Here is a 27,279-nt window from a genome sequence, read left to right as displayed (position 1 = left end):
TATTTATGTATTTTTGATTGGTTAAATTATTTTAAAATTGATATTGAGGATATTTCTACGTTATGACATCTTAGATATACTTATTTAAATTTGAAGGCTTTAAAATTTTTATAAAAGTATAATATGATGACATAAATGCCAAGAATTGATCCCCCATTAAAATTATATGAAATATATGTTATGGGCAAGAAAGAAAAAAAGTCTTTCAAACTCAGAAGAAAAAAAAAGAATAGAGCATCCATTGATCTGGTGCACTTAAATGTTTGTGGCCATATTAGTCTAGTATCACTTCAAGGAAACATGTATTTTCTTACATTCACTAATGATCATAGTGACAAAACTTAAGTTTATATGTTAAAGAAAAATAAAAAATCTTTAAGCAAATTCAAAGAATTTAAGAATTTGGTTGAAAGTCAAAATGGTTGTAAAATTAAATATTTAAGAACAGATAGGACGGTGAATATATATCAAATGAATTTAAAATTTTTTATAAAAATAATAAAATTTTATATTAATTCGTCATTCCTACACACCTCAATAAAATAACATCTCAGAAAGAAAAAATATGACTATACTTAATATGATCCGATGCATGTTAAAGGAAAGAAGAATTCCTAAAGAATTTTGGGGAGATGCTATTTCTTATACAGTTTATTTATTTAACATATTTTAAATAAGATAAATTGATAATATTACACTAGAAGAAATATGAAGCTTACATAAATGAAGAGTCAATCATTCGAGAATATTTTAAAGTATTATATTTGCTAAGATACCAAAAGAAAAGAGAATAAACATTGAGGATAAAAGTTAGAAATGCGTCTTGTTTGGTTATAAACTCTATAATCTTATCACAAGTAAAGTTGTAATGTCAAGAGATGTTGAGTTTGATGAATAACAGAATTGGAATTGGAAAAGTAACGAGCATAAGAAAGTTATATATTCAGAAAAGGATGATATAATATAAACAAGCATCGAAGAGTTTTTGTCTAAATCATAACCTAGATCGATTAGGTCACATGATCCAAGAAGTCCAACCGTAAGAAGGACAAGAATGATTCAGGAGCATGTGACTCAAAAGATTAATACTAACAATAATGAACTTTTTTATTTTTATTTTTATAAGAGATGATCCATTAACCTTTAAAGAAGCTTGTAGAGAAGAAAAATAACGAGAAGCTATGAATGAGAATATTCGTGCTATTAACAAAAATGATATATAGGAGCTAACTACACTTCCAAAAGATAACAAAGTGGTCGGTGTTAAGTAGATTTTCAAAATAAAAAGAAATGAACAAAGGGAAGTGGAGAAATACAATATCTAATGAGTTGCAAAAGAGTACAAATGATAATATGGGATCGACTATAAAGAAGTATTCACATTAGTTATTCGATAGGAGACTATAAGATTTCTTATTTCCCTAGCGACTCGAATAAAATAAAAAAATTTATAAATGAATATCAAATTAGTAATTTTTTAATAAAGATTTTAAAGAATAAGTATATGTTCAACAACCTCATGGTTTTATTCTTTATGAACAAGAAGATATTCTATACAAATTAAAAGAACTCTTTATGGGCTTAAACAAATCCCATGAGCATGGAATTCTTAGATAAATATTTATTTTATTCAAAATAATTTTTCTAAATGTCCACATGAACATGCTTTATATATGAAATTTAATTTTGTTGGAGATATCATATTTGTATGCTTGTATATAGATGATTTAATTTTTACAAGTAATAATATCTCCATGATTAAATATTTTAAGCACTATATGAAGGAGGAGTTTGAGATGACTGACTTGGGCCTAATGACTTATTTCCTCGGTATTGAAGTTATACAAAACAATAAAGAAATTTTTATCTCATAAGAAAATTATGCAAAGGAGGTAGTAATTGAGTATAAAATATTTTATTTATCATCTAAAAGAATCAAGCTCATTGGATATAGTGATAGTAATTGAGCGAGAAGCTACGATGATCGAAAGAGTACAATTGGATTTGTATTTTATTTTGGTGAAGCTACATTCACATAATCTTTAAAAAAAAAAGCATATCATTGCTATATCAAATTGTGAAGTAGAATATATAATAACTTTTTTATGTTTATTATGTAATATGACTAAGAGGACTAGAAATTAATTAAGATTTATGTTGATAATAAATCAGTTATTGCTTTAGCTAAGAATCCAGTCTATCATAAAAGATCGAAGCATATTAATGTAAGATTTCATTTATAAGAGATTCATGTCAAAAATAAAAAGGTAGAGCTACTTCATGTCAAGACAAATTAACAAGTGACCGATATACTTATAAAACCTCTCAAATTTGAAATATTTCAATAACTTTGAAAGAAACTTAGTATGTTAACCGAAACAAGTTTAAGGGGAGAAAACATTGAAATTAAACTTGAGAGAGATTTATTATATCAAGAGGAGAAATAGATTAAATGCTTATAGAGGACAAACCAAATTGACTATTGACTCTTAAATTTAAAAAAAAAAAATTTATTTTAAATATAATTAATGTATCTGGAACGATATAAATCATACGTTTGGTAAAGTACATAGAGTGTTTGAAGTTGTAAAGAATGATTGTGTAATAGTTTTATCTCTTCTTTTTATCTATTTTAACATCTATTACTATTAATTTGACTATAAATATTTTGAGTTAAGATGGGAGGAAATTTGTACTGAGCATAACAAATGGATGTGATTCAGAAGATTTGAGTTGGCAGGAAGTTCGGCAGCATGCTGCTTAAACTTTCTGACTTGAAAATAAAATCATGCATCAAAACTATCAATAACTGTGGTCGATAATTCAATGTCCGATGGGATCAAAACCAGATGACGGAGACGTTCCAAACATGAACATTAAAATCCCTTTTTCTTATTCTGTAGAGACAAGAAGTACGAGGAGAGTCTTCCATTGGGATGTCTGAATTCCTTTGTTACTGATCCCAAATGGAACGTTGATCGCCATGTTATGACTTGTTGTGACAGATCCCAAAGAGGGGGCAGAAACCTTCTAGTAGTGTGCACTTATCATCGTGCTAAGTATCTAATGAGAAGAAGATGTTAGTAAAGATCATGACTATTGATTGATAGCATAAAAGATCAATTTTGAACAATAATTTCTCGACTAACTATCTTTTATTAGGTGACCGATGATTTATCATTCGAAAGAACTCCCATCAAGAATCAAACCCATCATCATCATCGTACTAAAATAACTTAATCATGAAAATGTCATCGCAACTTATCGAGATCGAAAGCTCAACCACGATCATGACAATCAGTAATCGGTACATATGAACTATGAGTAATTCAATCAATCCTTGTTTAAGTGACTTTTGACCGTCAAAGATTCAGGTTAATCTTACAACTAGACTGATGGAAAATTGGGTCGAAGCTACGGTCCAAAGATTCAGGAACGAGCTGTATAAAAAACTCGGTGAGTTTATGGAATCAATCGCATGGTTAAGATGAGACACGTATGCCATTCCCCACACGAGCATGTGAGCATAATTAGCTCCATCAATTGGATCTCGTCTTGATTATTACATCCCCTTCGATCCAAAGCAATTTGGCAGCCATCTCTCACCTACTACATGGAGAGGAAAGAGAGACAAAGAGAGGTTGGTGTAGACAATGACATATGTGGTAGCTCAACAATGCTCGGAGCCTTTTCCTTTTTTTCCCAACTAATTTCACTTTATTATTAATTATTAATTTAAGTATCCACTTATTTATTAATTCTGTATCAAATTTTATTAATAAAGACCATGATTCAGTTTAAGCAAACGGAATGGCAATGGATATCTAAATTTGATCTGAATGATAAAATGTGAGGGTGAGATTCAGTGCCTAAATCATGTCATGGAGTGTTAACCAGCTAAGTTAATTGGTGTCATCGTCTTCGATCAATACGATACCATATGTTTTTTATATATATATATTTTAGAGGTGATTAATTTTTTAATTATACTAATTCTAAAATTCATTATACCACGAAAACAAAAAACATAGAAGAAAAGCCAAAGTAGATAGAAGAATTGGTGAGGACAAATGATTGCATGATTACACATCCCCTTGCGATCCCACCAACCCCTCGCGCCTCCGTCTTCGAGGAAATGATTAATGTTTAATTTCTCACCGTACGATCTCGATCGATCGCAATCCGACGGTCCACAGTCCATGCCAACTAACCCACTCTTCCCCTGTTCCAACCACCCCAACTGTCCCATGCCATTGCCACCACCTCCTCTCTGTCTCTCTATTTAATGTTTCTCTTGTCACCTCTCTCTTTCCCAGTAAAGCTGTCCATCTCTACTGCAACTCTTCTCTCTCTCTCTCTCTCTCTTAATGGAGGTCGAGAACGGCGCCTACACGAACAGCACCACGGATGGGCTGTGCATCAAGGCCGACGCCCTGAACTGGGCCACGGCGGCGGAGGCGCTGTCAGGGAACCACCTCGACGAGGTCAGGCGGATGGTGGAGGAGTCCCGTCGGCCTCTGGTGAGGCTGGAGGGCGCGACGCTCACGATCTCCCAGGTGGCGGCTGTCGCTACGGCGGCAGCGGTTCGGGTGGAGCTGTCGGAATCGGCGAGGGACGGGGTGCGCGCCAGCAGCCAGTGGGTGGTGGATAGCATGACCAAAGGGACCGACAGCTACGGCGTCACCACCGGGTTTGGCGCCACCTCGCACCGGCGGACCAAGGAAGGAGGAGCCCTGCAGAAGGAGCTCATCAGGTAACCCACCCCTTCTTCCCATCATACCTAGGAGAGCAAGTTACATTAAGCATAACAGGTAGAATCCATGGCTGTTTGATCCACTGATTCGTCGAGAAGGGAAGAGTAGGAGCTGTCATGGTCTGGTGCAATCTGTATCCAGTAAGACAGTGGAACAGTCGCATGGTCCTCGTCGCATGCACAGTGCCCTGCACGCAACCTTGTCGTTGCATGCGGATGCAATAAGAGAGAGAGAGAGAGAGAGAGGAAAACAGCGATAAGTTTGGACGCTAATAGGTGGGTGAGGTGTGTAACTCCACGAAGAAAAGTATTTGGCAGGATGAGACCAAGTTCCAACTACAAAGGACGAAAAAGATACATGAGATCCACATTAGTAGATGCTGCCACTACCAACCCAATCGGCGGAGAAGGTATCATGAAATCAATTATTTGTGGTGTAGGTGGGGCCCTTAACATGGGCAATAAACATGTGGTTTGCATTCATATTTTATGAGCTGGAACGGTGTTGACCTCCATTATTATTCTACCTACAAGAATCATTATGTTTGTGATGTTGCATGCGACTGCATGATAGGCTCGAGGTTTTGTGGTGTACATGAATCCTTAATATTCCCTGTGCCCATCATTTGTTCGTCTCATGGCTGCTACACTGCCTTGAGACTGGCAACCACGAGCTGTGACAGCTGATCCATCGAGATTCCTTGCTGCAGATTCCTCAATGCCGGAATATTCGGCTCCGGGGAGGAGTCTCGCCACACGCTGCCGGCCTCGGCGGCCAGGGCCGCGATGCTGGTCCGCGTCAACACCCTCCTCCAGGGCTACTCCGGCATCCGGTTCGAGATCCTGGAGGCCATGGCCAGCCTCCTCAACTGCGGCATCACCCCATGCCTCCCGCTCCGCGGCACCATCACTGCCTCCGGCGACCTCGTCCCCTTGTCCTACATCGCCGGCTTGCTAACCGGCCGCCCCAACGCGAAGGCGCTCGACCCCGCCGGGGAGGCCATCGATGCGGCGGAGGCGTTCCGCCGCGCTGGCATCCCCCACGGCTTCTTCGAGCTCCAGCCCAAGGAGGGCCTGGCGCTCGTTAACGGCACTGCCGTCGGCTCCGGCCTCGCCTCGGTCGTCCTCTACGAGGCTAACGTCCTCGCCGTCCTCGCCGAGGTCCTGTCGGCGGTCTTTTGCGAGGTGATGCTGGGGAAGCCGGAGTTCACCGACCACCTCACCCATAAGCTGAAGCACCACCCGGGACAGATCGAGGCCGCCGCCATCATGGAGCACATCCTCGACGGAAGCTCGTTTATGAAGATAGCGAAGAAGCTCCATGAGCAAGACCCCTTGCAGAAGCCGAAGCAGGACCGCTACGCCCTGCGCACCTCCCCGCAGTGGCTCGGCCCTCAGATCGAGGTCATCCGCTCGTCCACCAAGTCCATCGAGCGGGAGATCAACTCCGTCAACGACAACCCCCTCATCGACGTCTCCAGGAACAAGGCCCTCCACGGCGGCAACTTCCAGGGCACACCCATCGGCGTGTCCATGGACAACACCCGCCTCGCCCTCGCTGCCATCGGGAAGCTGATGTTCGCCCAGTTCTCCGAGCTCGTGAACGATTTCTATAACAACGGCCTGCCGTCGAACCTCTCCGGCGGGCGCACCCCGAGCTTGGACTACGGCTTCAAGGGCGCCGAGATCGCCATGGCGGCCTACTGCTCCGAGCTTCAGTTCCTCGCCAACCCGGTCACCAACCATGTCCAGAGCGCCGAGCAGCACAACCAAGACGTCAACTCCTTGGGATTGATCTCTTCCAGGAAGACGGCGGATGCCGTGGACATCCTGAAGCTCATGTCCGCCACCTACCTGGTCGCGCTCTGCCAAGCCATCGACCTGAGGCACCTGGAGGAGAACCTCAAGAACGCCGTCAAGAACACGGTGAGCCAAGTCGCCAAGAGGGTCCTGACCGCAGGCGTCAACGGCGAGCTCCAACCCTCGCGGTTCTGCGAGAAGGACCTGATCACCATCGTCGACCGCGAGCACGTCTTCAGCTACATCGACGACCCCTGCAGCTCCACGTACGCTCTGATGCCCAAGCTGAGGATGGTCCTGGTGGAGCATGCCCTGGCCAACGGTGAGAAGGAGAGGGACCCAAGCACCTCCATCTTCCAAAAGATCACCGCGTTCGAGGAGGAGCTCAAGGCCGTCCTGCCCAAGGCAGCGGAGGCAGCAAGGGCTGAGGTCGAGAACGGCGACGCGACCATCGCCAACCGAATCAAGGAATGCAGATCGTACCCACTGTACCGGTTTGTCAGGGAGGAGCTCGGCACTGCATGCCTCACCGGCGAGAAGGTGAGGTCGCCCGGCGAGGAGTTCGACAAGGTGTTTGTGGCCATCAACGGAGGGTCGCTGATCGATCCACTTCTCGAGTGCTTGAAGGAGTGGAATGGCGCGCCACTTCCCATATGTTGAGAAAGAGATGGGAGCATTAGTTCCTCTTTGAATTCTTCTTCTCGTAGCTGTCGATGTATGTAAAGCAGAAGCGGGGAAATGTGTAGTGAACGTTGCAATGCTGCATTAATTTGTTGCTTGTTCCTTTCTCCAAAGTTTCCATCGTTATATATTTAAGAAAGCAAAGCAGCTTGGAGCATGTTTGTAACATTGATTCAAGAACTCATTTGAACAGAATTTGATCTATGAATCCAAGATAAAGTGAGAATTCAAGGATTACTTTCAGCATCTTTGTTCTTGTTCTTAAGTTATAGGATTTAAGAAAATTTGAGAGAACTAATTCAAGAATAAGATAGGAGGAAAAAAGTTAAGTGGCTTCTGACGTGCAAACTCCTCTACGCAGGGTGGATTCTGACCCAGCCATGAGCTACAGCATAATTGAATGGATTTTGAACCAGCCATGAGTAATAGCACAAGTGCTCCAAAGACGCGTCACTGCACGTATGCTTTGCCTTGTGATGGAAACACAGCTGCAAGAAAAGCTGGCCCAGAAGACGTTATGATGATGAACTTTTGTAATTATTTTACTCCAAAAATGTGCCAAAGTGAAGATGAGCATTTTCTGACTTTATGAACTCCCATAAGATCAGAGAGTACATGCCAGAAAATTCACAGGATCAATTCAACGTATTGGACTATCTTTTGCTTCAGAAAAGAACATGAGAACATTTGATAGAGACAAATATGATTATAATTATCGATCAATAGAAAGAAATTTTAATTATGATAGGATTTCTTATGATATTGATGGAAAAGACTATTCTAATTATTTATTCTAGACTTTTTGCTCTCACCTATAAATAGACAGAATCTCCTAGAGACTATACACAACGGATATGTTGATCCATAGATACATGACATGATTGAAAGATTATATATCTTCTCTCATATCTCATTTGTCTCTAAATCCATCGCTCATAGTAATCTTATAAAGGATAAGAAAAGAGGAGAAGATGAGTTTAGTTATCTTTGCATATCAGTATCATTGTAGCCTTCGAATTCCACTATGGTTTGCTTGTAGATTAGAAAATATTTTCTGAACAAGGTTCACAATTTTGTATCATACCCATCGTAGCTCGATACAGTACAAGCATACCGAGTAGTACACTCTGGCATATCGCTCAGTGAGTATGTATATATAATAATAATAATAATAATAATAATAATAATAATAATAATAATAATAAATTAAAAGACTTCTCCCAACGAAGCCTCTTCTTCTTCCTACGCAAATGAGGAGAAATCATCGATAACGCCAAGGCCTCCTTATCTTAGACGAGGAGGAGGTGACATCTCATATGCGGCATCCGGCAAGGGAGGGCGATGATAGATCGGGATCGTCGAGGGAGAGTGATACCGAATCTCTAGGTTCTCCCTCTTCTTTCTTTCCCCTCAGCTAATATCACTAAGTAGTAGGTGACGACGGTCGAAATTAACTGTTACCGACTAATTTCAAGCAGTAACAAGGTAAAAATAGTCCCAATCGACGATACCCCGATAGCGAGCTATCTACATACTAGTCTACTGGCGAACCGGTATGTACCACTTGATATAGGTGATATCATTCAAAATTAAAATCTTTGTTTCTGATAACCATCGAAAGGTACACATCGTAAATTTAGATATATTATTATTTGATTTCATATTTTAACATTAAAGGTTTTCACGTAATAATTGCATGCAGTAGCTACAATAGCATCATTGTTGCCTATAGGAGTTGCAGTAGCACGATTGTGATAGCATTTATGGTTGCGGCCAACGTCAACTAGACATCAGAGGTCGCACGCAAGCAATGGCTGTGCACGATGGCGACGATCATGTCTCACAAAGTCACCACAGACAATGGTTGTAGTGCCTTGCACAATGACCATGGACAACAGCTATGGTACCTCACGTAGGCAGCGGTTGCACCTTACGTAGCAAGCGCAGAATGGGTTAGTTATGGTTTTTGCCAAAAGGATAGTTTTATCCCTCATAAATAAGATAATTATAATATGTGTCCCTTTATTTACTTTCTAATTTTGATGTTCAAAAATCAAAATAATTTCCTATATATCCTAAGTTAAAATTATAGTTTTACCCTTTAAAAATTCAAATTTTTTAAATTATGTCATTAGTTATAAAATTGATTAATTTGGTTTATGTTAATTAAATATTTTGATTAGACTTGATCATATCTATATTTTGACTACAAAGTATATTATTAATTAGATCGAATTCTAAGAAAAATTAAACTTTGAATAAAAATTGATTTTAATCATTTTTAATTTTAATAGGTCTAATTGGACAAATGGTTAGCTCAAATATATGAGCCTATGGATAGCTCAATATAAAATATGATTTTATTTGATAGTTTTCTCAAATGACTTATTGATAAAATCTTATGATAAATAAAAATCTAATTATTATTCTTAGATTTTATTTTGGTTATTCATATACATATATTTAAAATTATAAAATAATAATTATTTTTTTACATAAAGTCATGATTTATGTTTTGATTATAGTAAACATATGAGTTTTTCTTTATGTTGATTAATCCTCAATAATTATTATGATTATTATTAAATTATTTTAACATAAATTAGATTTAAAAAATTAGTGAATATTATTTGTAACTTATATCTCTAAAGTTTATTTGATCGATAGCTGTCAAAGTAGCCTAGGATAGTAAGCTTGTGGGATATGAATTACAATAAATATCTTATCATTTATTGAATAGTTTAAACTATATGTTATATTATCATATTGATCTTATAGCTACTAAAATGGCCTAGATCAATAACTTATAAAATTATATTAAGGAATTAATCATAAATAATATTGAAAAAATAATATTCCCAATGACATTTATAATTAGGAGATTTAGATAATCTCAAAGAAGAATATACTTCGAATAATTATGTGATAGGGTAAGATGATATTATTTTGGATATCATTATAGTCTAGGATTGTATATCCAAAAATAGCAATACTATTATATGAGGATTATATCATTCCTCTATAAGTAATTTTGTGTGAATAGTAGATATGTTAATATTTCACCCAAAGTAAAATAGAGATGATTTCAATAGTTCAACATTACATGAAAAACTCAAATCATTAATATTATATTATTATAGTGGTACTTCATTGTTGATGAGGGTGATAATTACGATAAGAATTGCGTGACATCAGTTGACGCCCCACGTCTCTGTCGGGCTGACAGCGCCTGGCCGACACGGGCCGAAACGCCAACCGAGGCCCATTAATGACCGCTCAGCCTCGATTCCTCACACCATGCCAATAGCGATGTCAGACGTCATCAGAAGGTACGATCCTGCCCCTTGCGAGCAGGCACGTCAAGTGACACTAAACTCCCCTATAAATACCCTTGCGTTCTGAGCGCCAAGGAAAAGGAGGAAACACGGGAAAAACTCCTGCGACCACTGACTAACTTAATCATCGGAGGGGTCGGGTCGAGCATCCCGACCTAACCTGTGTGCAGGGACGAAGACGAGGCGCCTCTCTCCGGACGAATTGGCGAGGAGCCCCTTCCCAAAGGAAACCACGACCCACCTCCACGACCGAACCGACCAGAACCGGCAACCTCTGCAGTCTCGAGGAACCCCCCCCTTGAGAGATCCCCCGTCATCCGGACTCGAACCGAGCTGCGTCGGCCCCGAGGCCACGGCTTAAAGTTGTTTATACCAACATTTTGGTACTAGAAGGAGGGCCCTCATGTCGAGGGATCGCCAGACCAACTCGGTCGAACCCGCAGTCGAGGGGTCGCACCCGGTCGAGGCTCCGGGGGAACATTCCCCGTGGACGGGTCTCCGCAATGAACACCCCGCCATAACTTCAGAGCGCTATTGGCGGATCCTCAACGACCTGGGTTTGTTGCCGCCCGACTCCCCCTCTGTCGAACCGTCGCCCGTCTCGTCTGAGGCCTTTCTCGACCTCACCCATCAGGTCCAAGTTCTGACCGGTATGGTGCAGTCCATCATTCCACTCGACTCTCGAACGCTGCACCCGCCGGCCGCCGAACCGATGCGACAGCAGGAGCCGGCCGTTTAGGCTCATGCGCAGCCCCTAGAGCTTCCCGCTTCGCCTCGGGTCCCATCGTCCCCACTCGGGGATCGAGTGACGGCGGACCGGAGAGGCCACGAGCAACCCGAGGCCCTTCCTTCGGCCTCGACGGACTCCCTGCGAGCCCAGTTGCTCCTCGTCAGTCAACGGCTTGACGAGGTGCAGAAGGAGGTCCGCAAATCAAGAGGAGAGCTCGGGGAGGATGTACATCAGGGATCCCCATTCGTCCCTAAAATACGGGATCAGACAGTCCCACAGTGTTGAATCTCGGATTTTGATGATGAAGTCAATTGTCATTTGTTATCTAATCTATATGTTGAGATAAATGTGCAGGATTAACTACGATAAAAGTAAGACATGCAGCAGGAGTTACGCCGGAGTCAAGACAATGATCACGTTGGGAGTTCGAGAGTTCGACGGAAGTTCGGATAGTCGTCGGAGGTTCTGCGGGAACAAATCCGAGAAGTCCATGAGCTTGCCAAAGAAGCTCGTCGGAACTCGCCAAGTGGATCGTCGCAAGTCCAGGAGTTTGCCGGAAGTCCGCAGGAGCATCACCGAGGGTTCATCGGATGATCGACGGAAGTTCGCCGGAAGCTCGCCGGAAGAAGCGATTGACGCATCGGAGCAAGTTGCAGTAATTGTCTTAGGGAATATCATAGTTAGCACAATGATTAAGTTGGAAATGGAAGGTGATCCCATTAACTTAATCTTGGGGCAATTGGGCCCTTGAAAAACCCAAATTGGGCCGAATGGATCAACCCATTCGGACCCTGATTTCTGCCAGGCGGTTGAACCGCCCAAGCTAGGAGGTGGCACCGCCTGGGCTAAGACTCCGAGCGAGACTGGGCGGTGCAACCGCCCCAGCCAGGAGGTGGCACCGCCTGGGCTCAGTCTCCAAGCGAGACTGAGCGGTGCAACCTCCCTTGACAGGAGGTAGCACCGCTTGAGCTCGGTCTTCGAGCTCTGGCAGGAGGTGCAACCGCCTTAGTCAGGCGGTGGCACCACCTGAGCTCGGTCTTCGAGCTCTGGCAGGAGGTGCAACCGCCCCTTGTTAAGATCGAGAGCACTAAGAGGGGGGGGGGGGGGGGGGGGGTGAATTAGTGCAGTGGAAAACTTTCTGCGATTAAAATCGAAAGCTGCGTTCAAACGATAAAAACAACTTCTGTATGAAAGTTGATACTAAGCAAGGTTAAAGTCAATCTATGCAGGCAGTTTGCAGCTATGATGAAAACCAGAATATCGGCGTAAACTGAAATCCGACGTTCGTACGAAGAAACTGATTTACGTCTAAATGCTGATTCGTAAATCACTTGATTAGATAAGACGAAGTTTAAGCAGGAGTATAAAGGCAGTGTGTAGTTATGGTAAAGCTCAAAACGTAAACGCAATCTGCAATATGATGATCATACGAAAAAGCAGATTTACGTCTAAACGCAGATTTATGTCTGAACCTTGAAACTCGTTCGTAAAATTGCAGAGGGCAGTAAGCTATTGAGAAGTTTGCAGTGAAGGTAAAATGCTCAAAGGAAATGCAAACCGAGATTTAGAGTGGTTCGGTCAATCTTGACCTACTCCACTTTTGGCTTCCTCCACCGACGAGGTCACCGACGTCAACTAGAGGCCTTCCTTCAATAGGCGAAGGCCAACCACCCTCTTACAGATTCACTCCTTTTGATGGCTTAGGAGACAACCCTTACAGAAGTTTTCTCTCCTCTCTTTACAACTCAAACTTGAAGAATAGAAAGAGGAGAACTAGCAGTTTTGAGCTCTAAGACAGCAAGATTTCGAGTGTGTGTTCTATGCTTTCAGTGCTGAATGGGTGGGGTATTTATAGGCCCCAACCCAGTTCAAATTTGGAGCTCAATTATGTCAATTCCCGGAATTCCGGGATCAGGCGGTTGCACCTCCTGACTGGGGCGGTTGCACCGCCTGGCAGAGCTCGAAGACTGAGCCTCTGGGCGGTGCCACCTCTGTCAGGGGCGGTTGCACCTCTCTGCCAGAGCTCGAAGACCGAGCTCAGGCGGTTGCACCGCCTGACTGGGGAGGTTGCACCGCTTGGCAGAGCTCGAAACTTGAGCTCTGGCGGTGCTACCTCTTGACAGAAGAGGTTGCATCGCCTAGTCTCGCTCGGAGACTGAGCCCGGGGCGGTGCCACCTCTTGGCTGGGGCGGTTGCACCTCCCACAGCAATCAGGGTCCGAATGGGTTAATCCATTCGGCCCAATTTGATTCTTTCAGGGGCCCAATTGCCCCAAGATTAAGCTAATGGGATCACCTCCCATTTCTAACTTAATCAATGTGCTAACTACGATTATTTCCTAAGACATATTCTGCAGCTTGCTTCGGTGCGTCAATTGCTTCTTCCGACAAGTTTCCGGCGAACTTCCGTCGATCATCCGACGAACCCTCGGTGATCCTCCTGCGGACTTCCGGCAAACTCCTAGACTTGCGACGATCCACTTGGCAAGTTCCGACGAGCTCCTTTGGCAAGCTTCTGGACTTCTCGGATTTGTTCCCGCAGAACCTCCGACGACTGTCCGAACTTCCGTCGAGCTCTTGAACTCCCAACGTGATCATTGTCATGACTCCGGCGCAACTCCTGCTGCATGTCTTACTTTCATCATAGTTAATCCTGCACATGTAAAACAAAAACTTCGATCGAGACAATTAATCCTAAGCAATTAACCAAGTTGTCCGGCATGTCATTGGTCCCTCGACGCTTCGTCCGATTCTTCGGCGCATCGTCCTTTCCTGCAGCCTATTGCCCAATCGGCCAGTTGACTCCGCAACTCCGATATCCTTGGCACAATACCCGCTCTTCTTGGCCCGATGCCCGAGTCCACGGCCCGAAGCCTTTTGTCGATACGTCGACCGATCCACCGGCCCGACGTCCAATCTTCTGACATGTTCCTCCAGCACAACATGATTTTCCTGCTTTAATTGTCTCATCCTGATCGAAGCATCCCGCGTCACTCAAAACGCAGATTAAATCATAAACATATATCAAGTAGTTTCATCATCAAAATACGAGATTCAACAATCTCCCCCTTTTTGATGATGACAACCACTTGATGACGGAGTTAAACTTAACTCTCGGAGTTTAAACAAACTCCCCCTATCAATATGCCATATTGATAGAACCTTGAATTCAAACTGAATTCAAGTTATTGCAATATTCATCATGAATTCTTGCAACACGTCATCATGAACTTATGCATAAACTTATGCATAACATCATACTTCTCCCCCTTTGTCATCAATAAAAAGGAGAAGTACCACAATCAAGTGTTTGTGATATCGGTTCAACTCATTACATGAAAAACATAATATCAAGTTTTATCATCATGCAGTTTTGAAGCCAGAAAATTTAGCAAATGTTACATCATGCTTAGAAAATTCAAGCTATCAAGTTTTAGATATGCAAGTTTTACAGCATACAAGATAGCACTTTTATAACATGCAAGCTAGCAATGTTGCAACATTTTAGAACTTGCAAGCTAGCAATTTAGAGATGTTCAAGAAGGCAACTCTTGCTTCTTAAAATATGCAAGTTGCAAGCTAGCAAATTTTTATGATATGCAAGTTTTGCTTCTTGAGATAGGCAAGATAGCACTTTTACAATTTTTGTTTGGCAAGCTTGTGATGTTCAAGATAACAAGCTCTTTCTTCTCTTTTGAGAAGTGTCATTTTTGCTTTCTTTGCAAAGTGCAAGCTAGCAAAATGCCAAACTAGCAAGAGATAATGTTTTACATGAGGCAAGCAAACAATTTGGCAAGTGTTACATTTGCATCTTCTCTTTAGATGTGCAAGAAAAATAAATAAGTTTTTGTATTTTCTTGACATTTCAAGCTAGCAATTATCGGTGATGTTCAAGATAGCAATTTCTTCTCTTTTGTAATTTTTGCCTTTTTCTTGAATTGTGCTAGCAATCAATCTCCCCCTTTGTCATTGTCAAAAAAAAGGGAAAAACCCTTTACATCAATTTCTAAATTATGACAAAGGTAAGTAATCATTCTTATTTGTGCATCATTATAGTTTCAATGCACAAATTCATTATCATTACATTTCATTTTTTTTTATGTACGATACCGAAAAATCAATCATCATCATGAGCATATCAAACATGATATTCAAGCATTCATGATATATCATTTTGGCAACATGATCATAGATATTCAAACGATGGTATCTAAATGTCAGAATTCATTACATCCTATTATGCATGATCATTAACTCCTCATTTGTATTTCATGCATTATTTCATTTCATCTCATAAGGAATATCAAGAAGAGTTATTGGATGATGAGATAAATATTCTATGAATACACGGAATATCATAAGTGTTTCATGTATTCATATTATCACATGAAGCATATTATCATTTTTAAGATTCATAATATGAATAACGTTATTACTATTTCATCAAAATCAATTTCGAGATTCACACAATATCATGAAATCATTAATCTCGATAAGATGGGAAAAGCATTTTCTTTTTAAGTGATTCTTTTAACACATCATAAAAAACTCATTCATAATTCAAGTGATTTACAAGATATCATAAATGAATTTATCACTTGTATTTCATCAAAATCGAGAACTCTAGAGATAGAAAATGATTGAAGCATTTAACATGATTGAAGCATGATTCATATTTAAAGTGTATCTTATGTCGTAAATACGAATCAAGCATTTGTCAAATCTGAAATCATCCTCAAAATTACATTCAATAAATTCATATATGACAAGCATAGATTTATTGAAAAATCAATAAGATAGAGGATTACATTTCAAGTGTTCATCAATTGTAGCATTTCATCACATGGTAAGATATCAATGCGTAAAATTACGATACAAGTTCTTGATATCTTAACGCATGATGCAAACATGGCATAATGCAAATTTGACAATCATAGCATCAATTCATATAAGCATTGCAAATATGGCAATCATATCAATTCATATATTTCTTGATGATGCAAGCATGGGATAATCATAGCATAGTGTTTATAGCATCAATTCATATATTTCTCCCCCTTTTTTAAGTGTTTCATCTTAAGTGATCGATTTCATGTTAGCATGCCTTTTCATTTATGTCAAATGAAAACATGCATCAACGTTTAGGATCGTAAAATGAATTTCATCATAAAACCATCAATCACAAAAATCATCATGTATAACTTTAAAATCTCATGCATAAAATCATCAAATCATAGTATCAAAACTTTAATATTTTCATTGCAACATTAAGCAAGGTTTCATTGAACATAATTTTGAATGATTCTTATAAATGCCTAAAACTTCTTTAGTTTTAATTTATATGATTGACTTTATAATAGCAAGCTCAAATCTTTATTCTTATGTCAAAACTATACATCATATTTAACAAACAAAGACAATGAAAAATATCAAGCCTTCCAGACAAAAGCCATGTATCGTCATTGAAAAGCAATATGAAAATCATCAAAATATACATTCTTGCTTCTCAAGCACATAAATAAGATTAATCTCACTGGGTGTACAATCATTAGATTTCTATCTTGCATTAACATAAGACATGCAATTTTCATTATCATTTTCAAAATTACAAGCATGATCATATTTTTGCATTTTCATTATTAAATTATTAAAAATGTAATTTTCAAGAAAATTTAAAGAAAAAGAAAAATGCATCATGAAAAGCATCATGTAATTTCGAAGTAAATTAAAGGCATTTTGATTACCTGAAAGGCGTAAAGGCGTAGTTTGCCACCTCGCCTTTGTTGATTTTCTCCTCGTCTTCAGAGGAGCTCGATTCATCCCAATTTTTGTTCTTCTTCTTGCGTTCAAAGCAAGTAGTTCCGTTTTTTTTACTTTTTAATTTTTGTTTCATTTGTAGTTTAAGTTCACCATCACTTGAGCTTATGCTCGAGTGGTCTTCAAATGTTCTATGTCCCAAATCCTTCTTGTTTTTTGGAAGGTGGTTCTCAAGTTCTTCACGTGCATTGCACGTCATTTCATATGTGATCAAGGAACCAATTAGTTCTTCAAGTGGAAATTGGTTCAAGTTTTTCGATTCTTGAATAGCAGTTACTTTTGAATCCCAAGGTTTAGAAAGTGAGCGCAAAATCTTGTTTACGAGTTCAAAATCCGAAAAATATTTTCCAAGAGCTCTTAAACTATTGACGACATCCGTGAAACGGGTGTACATGTCGCCTATAATCTCGCTTGGTTGCATTCGAAAAAGCTCAAAATCATGCAATAAAATGTTAACTTTCGAGTCTTTGACTCTACTAGTTCCCTCGTGCATGATTTCAAGTGTTCGCCAAATGTCAAAAGCCGTTTCGCACGTAGAAATCCGATTGAACTCATTTTTGTCTAAAGCGCAAAATAAGGCATTCATAGCCTTCGCGTTTAAAGAAAAATACTTCTTCTCCAAATCCAACCATTCGTTCATCGGTTTAGAGGGAAGTTGAAAATCGTTTTCAACGATATTCCATAAATCCAAATTCATAGAAGTCAAGAAAACTCTCATTCGAGTTTTCCAATAAGTGTAGTCCAATCCGTTAAACAACGGTGGACGAAAAATCGATAAACCCTCTTGAAAGCCATGAAAAGCCATTTCTCTCGGGTGTAAATCCGAAATGAGAAAAACCGGGCTCTGATACCAATTGTTAGGATCGAGAGCACTAAGAGGCGGGGGGTGAATTAGTGCAGCGGAAAACTTTCTGCGATTAAAATCGAAAGCTGCGTTCAAACGATAAAAACAACTTCTATATGAAAGTTGATACTAAGCAAGGTTAAAGTCAATCTATGCAGGTAGTTTGCAGCTATGATGAAAACCAGAATATCGGCGTAAACTGAAATCCGACGTTCGTACGAAGAAACTGATTTACGTCTAAATACTGATTCGTAAATCACTTAATTAGATAAGACACAGTTTAAGCAGGAGTATAAAGGCAGTGTGCAGTTATGGTAAAGCTCAAAACGTAAACTCAATCTGCAATATGATGATCATACAAAAAAGTAGATTTACGTCTAAACGCAGATTTACGTCTGAACCTTGAAACTCGTTCGTAAAATCGCAGAGGGCAGTAAGCTATTGAGAAGTTTGCAGTGAAGGTAAAATGCTTAAAGGAAATGCAAACCGAGATTTAGAGTGGTTCGGTCAATCTTGACCTACTCCACTTTTGGCTTCCTCCACCGACGAGGTCACCGACGTCAACTAGAGGCCTTCCTTCAATAGGCGAAGGCCAACCACCCTCTTACAGATTCACTCCTTTTGACGGGCTTAGGAGACAACCCTTACAGAAATTTTCTCTCCTCTCTTTACAACTCAAACTTGAAGAATAGAAAGAGGAGAACTAGCAGTTTTGAGCTCTAAGAAACACAGAAAGACAGCAAGATTTCGAGTGTGTGTTCTATGCTTTCAGTGCTGAATGGGTGGGGTATTTATAGGCCCCAACCCAGTTCAAATTTGGAGCTCAATTCTGTCAATTCCTGGAATTCTGGGATCAGGCGGTTGCACCTCCTGACTGGGGCGGTTGCACCGCCTGGCAGAGCTCGAAGACTAAGCCTCTGGGCGGTGCCACCTCTGTCAGGGGCGGTTGCACCTCTCTGCCAGACCTCGAAGACCGAGCTCAGGCGGTTGCACCGCCTGACTGGGGAGGTTGCACCGCCTGGCAGAGCTCGAAACTTGAGCTCTGGCGGTGCTACCTCTTGACAGAAGAGGTTGCAACGCCCAGTCTCACTCGGAGACTGAGCCCGGGGCGGTGCCACCTCTTGGCTGGGGCGGTTGCACCTCCCACAGCAATCAGGGTCCGAATGGGTTAATCCATTCGGCCCAATTTGATTCTTTCAGGGGCCCAATTGCCCCAAGATTAAGCTAATGGGATCACCTCCCATTTCTAACTTAATCAATGTGCTAACTACGATTATTTCCTAAGACATATTCTGCAGCTTGCTCCGGTGCGTCAATTGCTTCTTCCGGCAAGTTTCCGGCGAACTTCTGTCGATCATCCGACGAACCCTCGGTGATCCTCCTGCGGACTTCCGGCAAACTCCTGGACTTGCGACGATCCACTTGGCAAGTTCCGACGAGCTCCTTTGGCAAACTTCTGGACTTCTCGGATTTGTTCCCGCAGAACCTCCGACGACTATCCGAACTTCCATCGAGCTCTTAAACTCCCAACGTGATCATTGTCATGACTCCGGCGCAACTCCTGCTGCATGTCTTACTTTCATCGTAGTTAATCCTGCACATGTAAAACAAAAACTTCGATCGAGACAATTAATCCTAAGCAATTAACCAAGTTGTCCGGCATGTCATTGGTCCCTCGACGCTTCGTCCGATTCTTCGGCACATCGTCCTTTCCTGCAGTCTATTGCCCAATCGGCCAGTTGACTCCGCAACTCCGATATCCTTGGCACAATACCCGCTCTTCTTGGCCCGATGCCCGAGTCCACGGCCCGAAGCCTTCTGTCGATACGTCGACCGATCCACCGGCCCGACGTCCAATCTTCTGACATGTTCCTCCAGCACAACATGATTTTCCTGCTTTAATTGTCTCATCCTGATCGAAGCATCCTGTGTCACTCAAAACGCAGATTAAATCATAAACATATATCAAGTAGTTTCATCATCAAAATACGAGATTCAACACCCCTGACAGGAGGTGGCACCGCCCAGAGGCTCAGTCTTCGAGCTTTGCCAGGCGGTGCAATCGCCTCAGTCAGGTGGTGCAACCGCTAGATCCCGGAATTCCGGGAATTGACAGTTTTGAGCTCCAAATTCAAACTGGGTTGGGGCCTATAAATACCCTACCCATTCAGCACTGAAAGCACACAACTTACACCGAAATCCTGATCTTGTTCTGTGATTTTTAGAGCTCAAAATTGTTGTAAAGGCCAAAAGTTCTTCTCCCTCTTTTCTTCCAAGTTCTGAGCTTTAAAGAGAGGAGAGAAAATTCTGTAAGGGTTGTCTCCTAAGCCTGTCAAAAAGAGTGAAACTGTAAAAGGGTGGTTGGCCTTCGCCTATTGAAGGAAGGCCTCTAGTTGACGTCGGTGACCTCGTCGGTGGAGGAAGCCAAAAGTGGAGTAGGTCAAGATTGACCGAACCACTCTAAATCTCGGTTTGCATTTACTTTGAGCATCTTATCCTTACTGCAAACCTCCTCAATAGCTTACTGCCTTCTGTGCTTTTACGAACGTGTTTCAAAGATCAGTGCTTTCTGAATCGGCGTTTAGACGCAAATCAGTTTTATCGTACGAACGTTGTATTTCAGTTTGCGCTTATATTCTGATTTTCATCATAACTGCAAACTGCCTTCATAGATTTACTTTAATGTCATCTCGCTTGATCTTAAGTTAAAGTAATCTTAGAATCGGCTTTCACACCGAAATCGCTTTTATCGTTCGAACGTTTTTTAATCATAGAAAGATTTTCGCTGCACTAATTCACCCCCCCCTCTTAGTGCTCTTGATCCTAACACACAGAACTTTCGTCTCCCCTCTCTGGACACATACGATGGCTCCACCGACCCAGTGGACCATGTAGCCGCCTTCCACACCCAAATGGCATTGTATGCAACCTCTGACGCTCTGATGTACAGGGTGTTCCCCACAACTCTGAGAGGACCAGCCCGCGCGTGGTACAGCGGCCTGAGGACCGGGACGGTCACCTCATTCGACCAGCTCGCCAGAGACTTCGAGCTCAACTTCCTGGCCAGTGCACGGCCGAAGCCGTCCGTTGCCTTGCTTCTCGGACTACACTAGAGGGAGGACGAGTCCCTCTCCCACTTTGTGAACCGTTTTGCAACGCAGATCCGGGGATTATCTGATGCTCACCCCTCTCTATTGATGCAGGCATTCATGGCTGGACTGCGACCTTCCCGATTCTTCTGGTCCCTCGTTGAGAGACCCCCCACCGCGCTACCTGAGATGCTTCAGCGGGCGAACCAGTTCGTCGCGGCTGAGGCTTGGATGGCCGGAAAGCAAGAAGAGCGCACGAGGGTCAGACCGGAGCCGGCTCGCGGGTAGTAGCCTGTCGCGACTAGGCGCAGGCTGGACCGATCTGACCCGCCCGCTCTGAGGCCCCCTTTGCCCCCCCTGGGCGCGTCCCGAACGAAGATATTTCTCCAGATAAAGGAGAGAGGGTTGCTCAGGGCTCCCATCCCGATGAAAAACCCGCGAGAGCTCGCCGACCAGTCCAAGCATTGTCGCTTTCATGGGCAAAGCGAGCACGACACCAAAGACTGCCGCAAACTGAAACGGCAGATCGAGGAGCTTGTCTGCGGGGGTCACCTCAATCGGTACATCCGACGGATCAGGGAGCCCTCGCCTCACCCGGAGGGCCCCGTGGAGCGCCACATCGATGTCATCACTGGAGGACCAACGGCTGGGGGAACTAGTATGTCCGGGAGGAAGGCATACGCCCGTTCCGCAAAGACTGACGCTCCCCAACGCGGCCCCGACCCCAAGGTCGTATTCCCTCCCGAGGACGTCAAGCGACTGGAGCATGACGACGCGCTTGTGATAATGGCTCGAATCGGTAATGCCCAGGTAAGGAGAATCATGATCGACACGGGGAGCTCAGCCAACGTGCTCTATATGGATGCCTTCAAGAAGTTGGGGTTAACCAAAGAATCCCTGAAGCCTATCTGCTCGACGCTCACGGGATTCACCGACGATTCGATCTCACCATTGGGAACTGTTACCTTGCCCCTGACCTTGGGAGCACCGCCCAGAACAAAGACGGTGATGTCCACCTTCTTGGTGGTAGATCTTCCTACTGCTTACAATGCCATCCTTGGCCACCCCACCCTCAACAAAATCAGAGCTGTAGTCTCCACCTATCATCAGACGGTGAAGTTTCCTACCCACGCCGGGATAGGGGAAGTTTGGGGAAGCCCCCAAGAGTCCAGACGATGCTACCTGACGGCGGTTTCGCTGCACAAAAGGGCGAAAACCGACCAACCTCTAGAGGACCCGAGAGAAAAGAAGCGGCCGACACCACACCCGGAGCCGACGGCACCCACTTGCAACGTACTGTTGATGGAGGATCGCCCGAATCGGATGGTCCAGGTCGGGTCGGAACTCCCCGGGCAAGAACGGGAGCAGCTCGTTGGTTTCTTGCAGGAGAACGCCGATGTCTTCGCTTGGTCGCCATCCGACATGACCAGCGTCGACCCAGAGACCGCCCAGCATCACTTGAATATCTCGCCTGATGCCCGGCCAGTAAAATAGAAACCACGACGTCAAGCCCCTGATAGGCAACTCGCCGTCCGCAAAGAGGTAGAGCGACTCTTTGCGGCTGGCTTCATCGAGGAAGTCAAGTACCCGCGATGGCTGTCTAATGTAGTGCCGGTAAAGAAATCCAATGGGAGCTGGAGGATGTGCGTTGACTATACGAGTCTCAATCGTGCATGCCCAAAAGACTGCTATCCCCTCCCAAGGATCGATTAGCTGGTCGACGCAACTGCTGGGCACGCCCGCCTGTCGTTCATGGATGCCTTCTCCAGCTACAACTAGATCAGAATGGCACCCGAGGACCAAGAGCACACGGCTTTCATCATCGATCTAGGGGTGTATTTCTATAAAGTCATGTCGTTCAGGCTAAAAAACGCAGGCGCTACTTATCAGAGGGCCGTGAACAAAATGTTCGCCGCACAAATCGGGCAAAACGTCGAAGTCTATGTCGACGACATGATCGTGAAAAGTCGCGTGGCGGCAGACCACCTGACCGACTTGGCCGAGACATTCTCCACACTCCGGAGGTATGGCCTGCGACTAAACCTGGTGAAATGCGTTTTCGGCGTCAGTTCGGGAAGGTTCCTCGGATTCATCGTGCATGAAAGAGGAATCGACGTGAATCCGAAAAAGGTTCAGGCGGTCATCAACATGCAGGCCCCACGAACAGTCAAGGACTTGCAGCGACTAAACGGATGGCTTGCTGCCTTATCCCGATTTCTATCTCGGTCTGGTGATCATTGCCTCCCCTTCTTCCGGGCGTTGAAGAACCCCAAGGACTTCCGATGGATGGCGTAGTGTGAAGAGGCTTTTGGACAAGTCAAGCGGCACTTGGCCAACCTCCCCCGTCTTGCCTCGGTTACTCTCGAGGAAAAGTTCAGTGTTTACTTAGCCGCCTCCCAACACGCGGTCAACTCCGTCCTAACCAAAGAGGCTTCTGGGGAACAACTACCGGTCTACTACATCAGCCATGTCCTGAACGGGCCCGAGGAGCGGTATCCGCCAATCGAGAAGCTCGCTTTGGCGCTCGTGCTTGCATCTCGAAAACTACGCCCCTACTTCCAAGCTCACCCGATTGAGGTAATCACTGACCAGCCACTCCGGCAGGTTCTGTCTAAGTTTGATGTTGCAGGACGGCTCCTCAAGTGGTCGGTAGAACTCGGAGAATTCGACATACATTATGTACCGAGGACTGCTATCAAAGCCCAGTCCGTGGCCGACTTCATCGTGGAACTGGTTGAAGACGGGAATGGAAGCTCCGAGCAGACAGAGGAGGCGTGGGACCTGCACGTGGATGGCTCGGCTACCTCCAGCAGCGCGGGCGCGGGGTTGGTACTCTCGGCCCCCGATGGACGCTCGTTCGAACGCTCCTTCTGCTTCGGGTTTCGGGCAACCAACAATGAAGCCGAGTACGAGGCGCTCCTAGCAGGACTCAAGCTAGCCCTTGAAATGCAGGTGGACGCCATCCACGTCTTCACTGACTCGCAGCTCGTCGCCGAGTAACTCAGCGGTGGATACGAAGCCAGGGAACCGACCATGGCAAAGTACTTAGCAGAGGTAAAAAGCCTAGCCTCCAACTTCTCCCACTTCACGATATCCAGGGTGCCGAGGAGCCAAAATGAACAAGCCGACGAGTTGGCAAAGATGGCCTCAGGACCATACCACGGAAACCACATCAAGGTTAAAGAGCTCCCATTCCGCGCCATCGGTTTCGGCTATAACTCATGCCGAGGCGCGCACCACGTGGGTACAAGAGATGTTGCTCTTCAAACGCAACGGGATTCTTCCCAACGACGAGGTCGTGGCGCGGCGCATTCGCCGAACATAAGCATGGTATTCCGAGGTGAACGAACGGCTCTACAAGCGATCCTTCTCACAGCCCCTGCTGCGATGCCTCGAGCCTGACGAAGCGCAGGCGGTCCTGGCCGAGGTCCACGAGGGGATCTGCGGGGAGCATATTGCTGGTCGGACCTTGGCCTACAAAATCCTTCGTCAAGGATACTACTAGCCCACCATGTCCCGAGATGCAAGAATCTACGTGCAGCAGTGTGGGCCCTGCCAGAGGCACGCCCGAACGCCCTGGCTAACGGCGGTCCCCCTGTCCCCCATCGACTGTGCGTGGTCGTTCGCGCAATGGGGATTGGACCTCCTCGGCCCTTTCCCACCGACCTCGGGGCAATGACGATACATCGTCGTGGGCGTAGATTACTTCACCAAATGGGCAGAAGCCGAGCCACTAGCAACAATCACGGAGCAGCAAGTGGAGAAATTCGTCTGGAAAAACATCGTGACTCGGTTTGGCTTGCCCGAAGCCATCATCACGGACAACGAATCCCAGTTCACCAGTGCTCGATTCCAGGAGTTCTGTGCGAACTACGGGATTCAGCTGAGGTTCAGCTCTATGGCCCATCCCCAGACGAACGGGTTGGCCGAAGTCACTAACCGATCTATTCTAGGCAGACTCAAGAGGAGAGTGTCAGTGGCCCAATCAGCTTGGGTGGATGAGCTCCCTAGTATCCTGTGGTCCCTGTGGACCACCCCCATGACCGCAACCGGAGAATCCCCTTACAGCCTCTCATTTGGGACCGAGGCTGTCTTGCCCCTCGAGATGGTTTTCCCTACCCCAAGGACGGCAAGCTACGACAAACGGGTATCGGCCCAAGGACTGCGAGCCGATCTCGATCTACTCGAGGAGTGGCTCGCTAACGCGCACCTAAAAGACCTCTCATATAAAAGGGTCGTCGCTAGAATCTATAACCGTAGGGTGCGACCTCGACCAATTAAGCTGGGTGACTTGGTCTTACGCAGGGCCAAAGTTAGTGACCCGACCCGAGCACGTGGGAAGTTAGCTCCCAATTGGGAAGGCCCTTATCGGGTGATCGAAGTTGTTAGGGTCAGTACTGCTAGTCATAGGTGCCCAGCAAGCCAATCACGTGAGTGATGGCACGTGTGACTTGATACAGAATCTTTTTGCTTATTATATTTTGGCGTATATCACTTTATAACTATTGCATAAATGCATACATATATTATGATGTCCTTGGATTTGTGCAATGGGAATCGGATCGTGATGAGATCACGATAATGAGATCGATTCACCTTTAAACACATATCCTAAATAATCCCGGTCATAGGTTACTCGAGAGGGACATCGTGATAACCGGATAGACTGGTGTGCTGTATACCTGTCCATATGATGGATGCAGCTGGTCTCATAGCAGCTCGTGTAGGGACACTAGGGATACAGTACAGGTGCTCATTGGAGAATGAGTTCACTGATTGATCCGCTTACGGAATGCTGGATGGTTGATGATGCCTTATTGTCAGACATCGATTCCGTAGTCCTAGTGGTGTATCTGGTCCTTAGACTTGAGACACCAAGGATGTCCTGTATGAGTGCTCCACTCTTTGATACCAGACTTATAAGTTTGGCTGTCCCAGATCTAGTACAGCTGGTCATTGGGAGTGGTAGTCGACCTTACGAGGGCTATTGAGTGTCGATAGAGGATCATCCACTCTCGGCGTCATGAGAGAAATATCCCATGTGTTTTTGCTCAGACAAATCCCTGGCCAGGGTCATTCGGGTTGAGAGAGAAAGAGTTCTCCGGGAGAATCTGATTAGAGCGAGACTCGAGTAGAAACCGTATGGGTCTGACATCACCATGCTCGATATACGGTCTCTAGGATATTAGATGGATGAGGAACTATAGGTACACGGTAATTGAGGACAGACAGGTCCAATGTATTGGATTCCCCTGTATCGTCTGGGGACTACGGCGTAGTGGCCTAGTACTTCCGTAGTCGATGAGTTAAGTGAATTATTACAGAGATAATAATTCACTGAGTTAGAAGGAGTTCTGACAGGTATGACTCACGGCCAGCTCGATATTGGGCCTAGAGGGTCACACACATATGGTAGGCATTGCGATGAGTAGAGGTTCGGATCTGAGATATCCGACGGAGCCCTTGTCTTATTGGATGCAGATCCAATACCCACTAGGGGAGGACCCATTAGGGTTTGACAGGGGATCTCTATAAATAAGAGGGATTCAGAGCCTTTGCTTGCCTTTCCTATTCTCCTCTTCCTCTCCACCTCAGATCAGGCCTGGAGTTTTTGAGGAGCGTCATCGCAACCCAAGGAAACAGGGATATACGATCTCCCTAGGTAACACAACCTACTTTATACGCAGTTTTAAGTTTCGTGGATTTTGCGCACCAATCTTCGTACGACGACGAACATCTTTTTGGGAATCGGGGATTTTGTTTTCTTGTTCTTCCGCTGCGCATGTGATGTCGCCCCCATGATTTCCCAACAGTGGTATCAGAGCCAGGTTGTTCGTGCGAATGATTGGTTTTGAACTGCGTGTGTTGTGTTTAGGAAGAATCTTGACGTCAAAATCGTTGACGCAAAAGCGAGAAAGGGCAGCAATAGTTGCTGCCCTCGATATGCGTGCGTGAAGCGCAGCCGAAGGCGGGCAGCATAGGGGCTGCGTCTGCAGCAGCCGGCCGGCGGCCTGCTTGCAGCAGGCTTGCTGCCGGCGGGGCTGACAACCCACGGGCAGAGGCGCCGCAAGGAAGCGGCGCCTGCCGCCGCTGCTCCCGCGGGCGAAACCCCCCCCCCCCACAGGAGCGGTCGCCCGGCAGGACAGCACCGCCTGCGGAGGCAGCGGCGCCCGAAGGGGGCGCCCACCCGCAGCGGCAGCGCCGCCAGCGGGCGTGCCGCCTGCAGGCGAG

At 44.5% G+C, this 27,279-nt stretch overlaps 1 protein-coding gene across 1 annotated transcript; it reads left to right on the top strand.

The window, feature by feature from the left end:
- The first annotated feature begins 4,311 nt into the window (after window positions 1–4,311).
- LOC135595221 (phenylalanine ammonia-lyase-like) lies at window positions 4,312–7,322 on the top strand. The gene is made up of 2 exons (XM_065085852.1): window positions 4,312–4,753; window positions 5,464–7,322. Exons 1-2 carry the CDS (start codon window positions 4,368–4,370, stop codon window positions 7,211–7,213), a joined length of 2,136 nt encoding a protein of 711 aa, XP_064941924.1. The 5' UTR covers window positions 4,312–4,367; the 3' UTR covers window positions 7,214–7,322.
- The last annotated feature ends 19,957 nt before the right edge of the window (window positions 7,323–27,279 follow it).

This window comes from Musa acuminata, chromosome BXJ1-2 (genome assembly GCF_036884655.1).
Source record: "Musa acuminata AAA Group cultivar baxijiao chromosome BXJ1-2, Cavendish_Baxijiao_AAA, whole genome shotgun sequence".
NCBI lineage: Eukaryota > Viridiplantae > Streptophyta > Magnoliopsida > Zingiberales > Musaceae > Musa > Musa acuminata.
The sequence above is the reverse complement of the archived record's forward strand: the minus strand, read 5'-3'. Positions and strand labels throughout refer to the sequence as shown.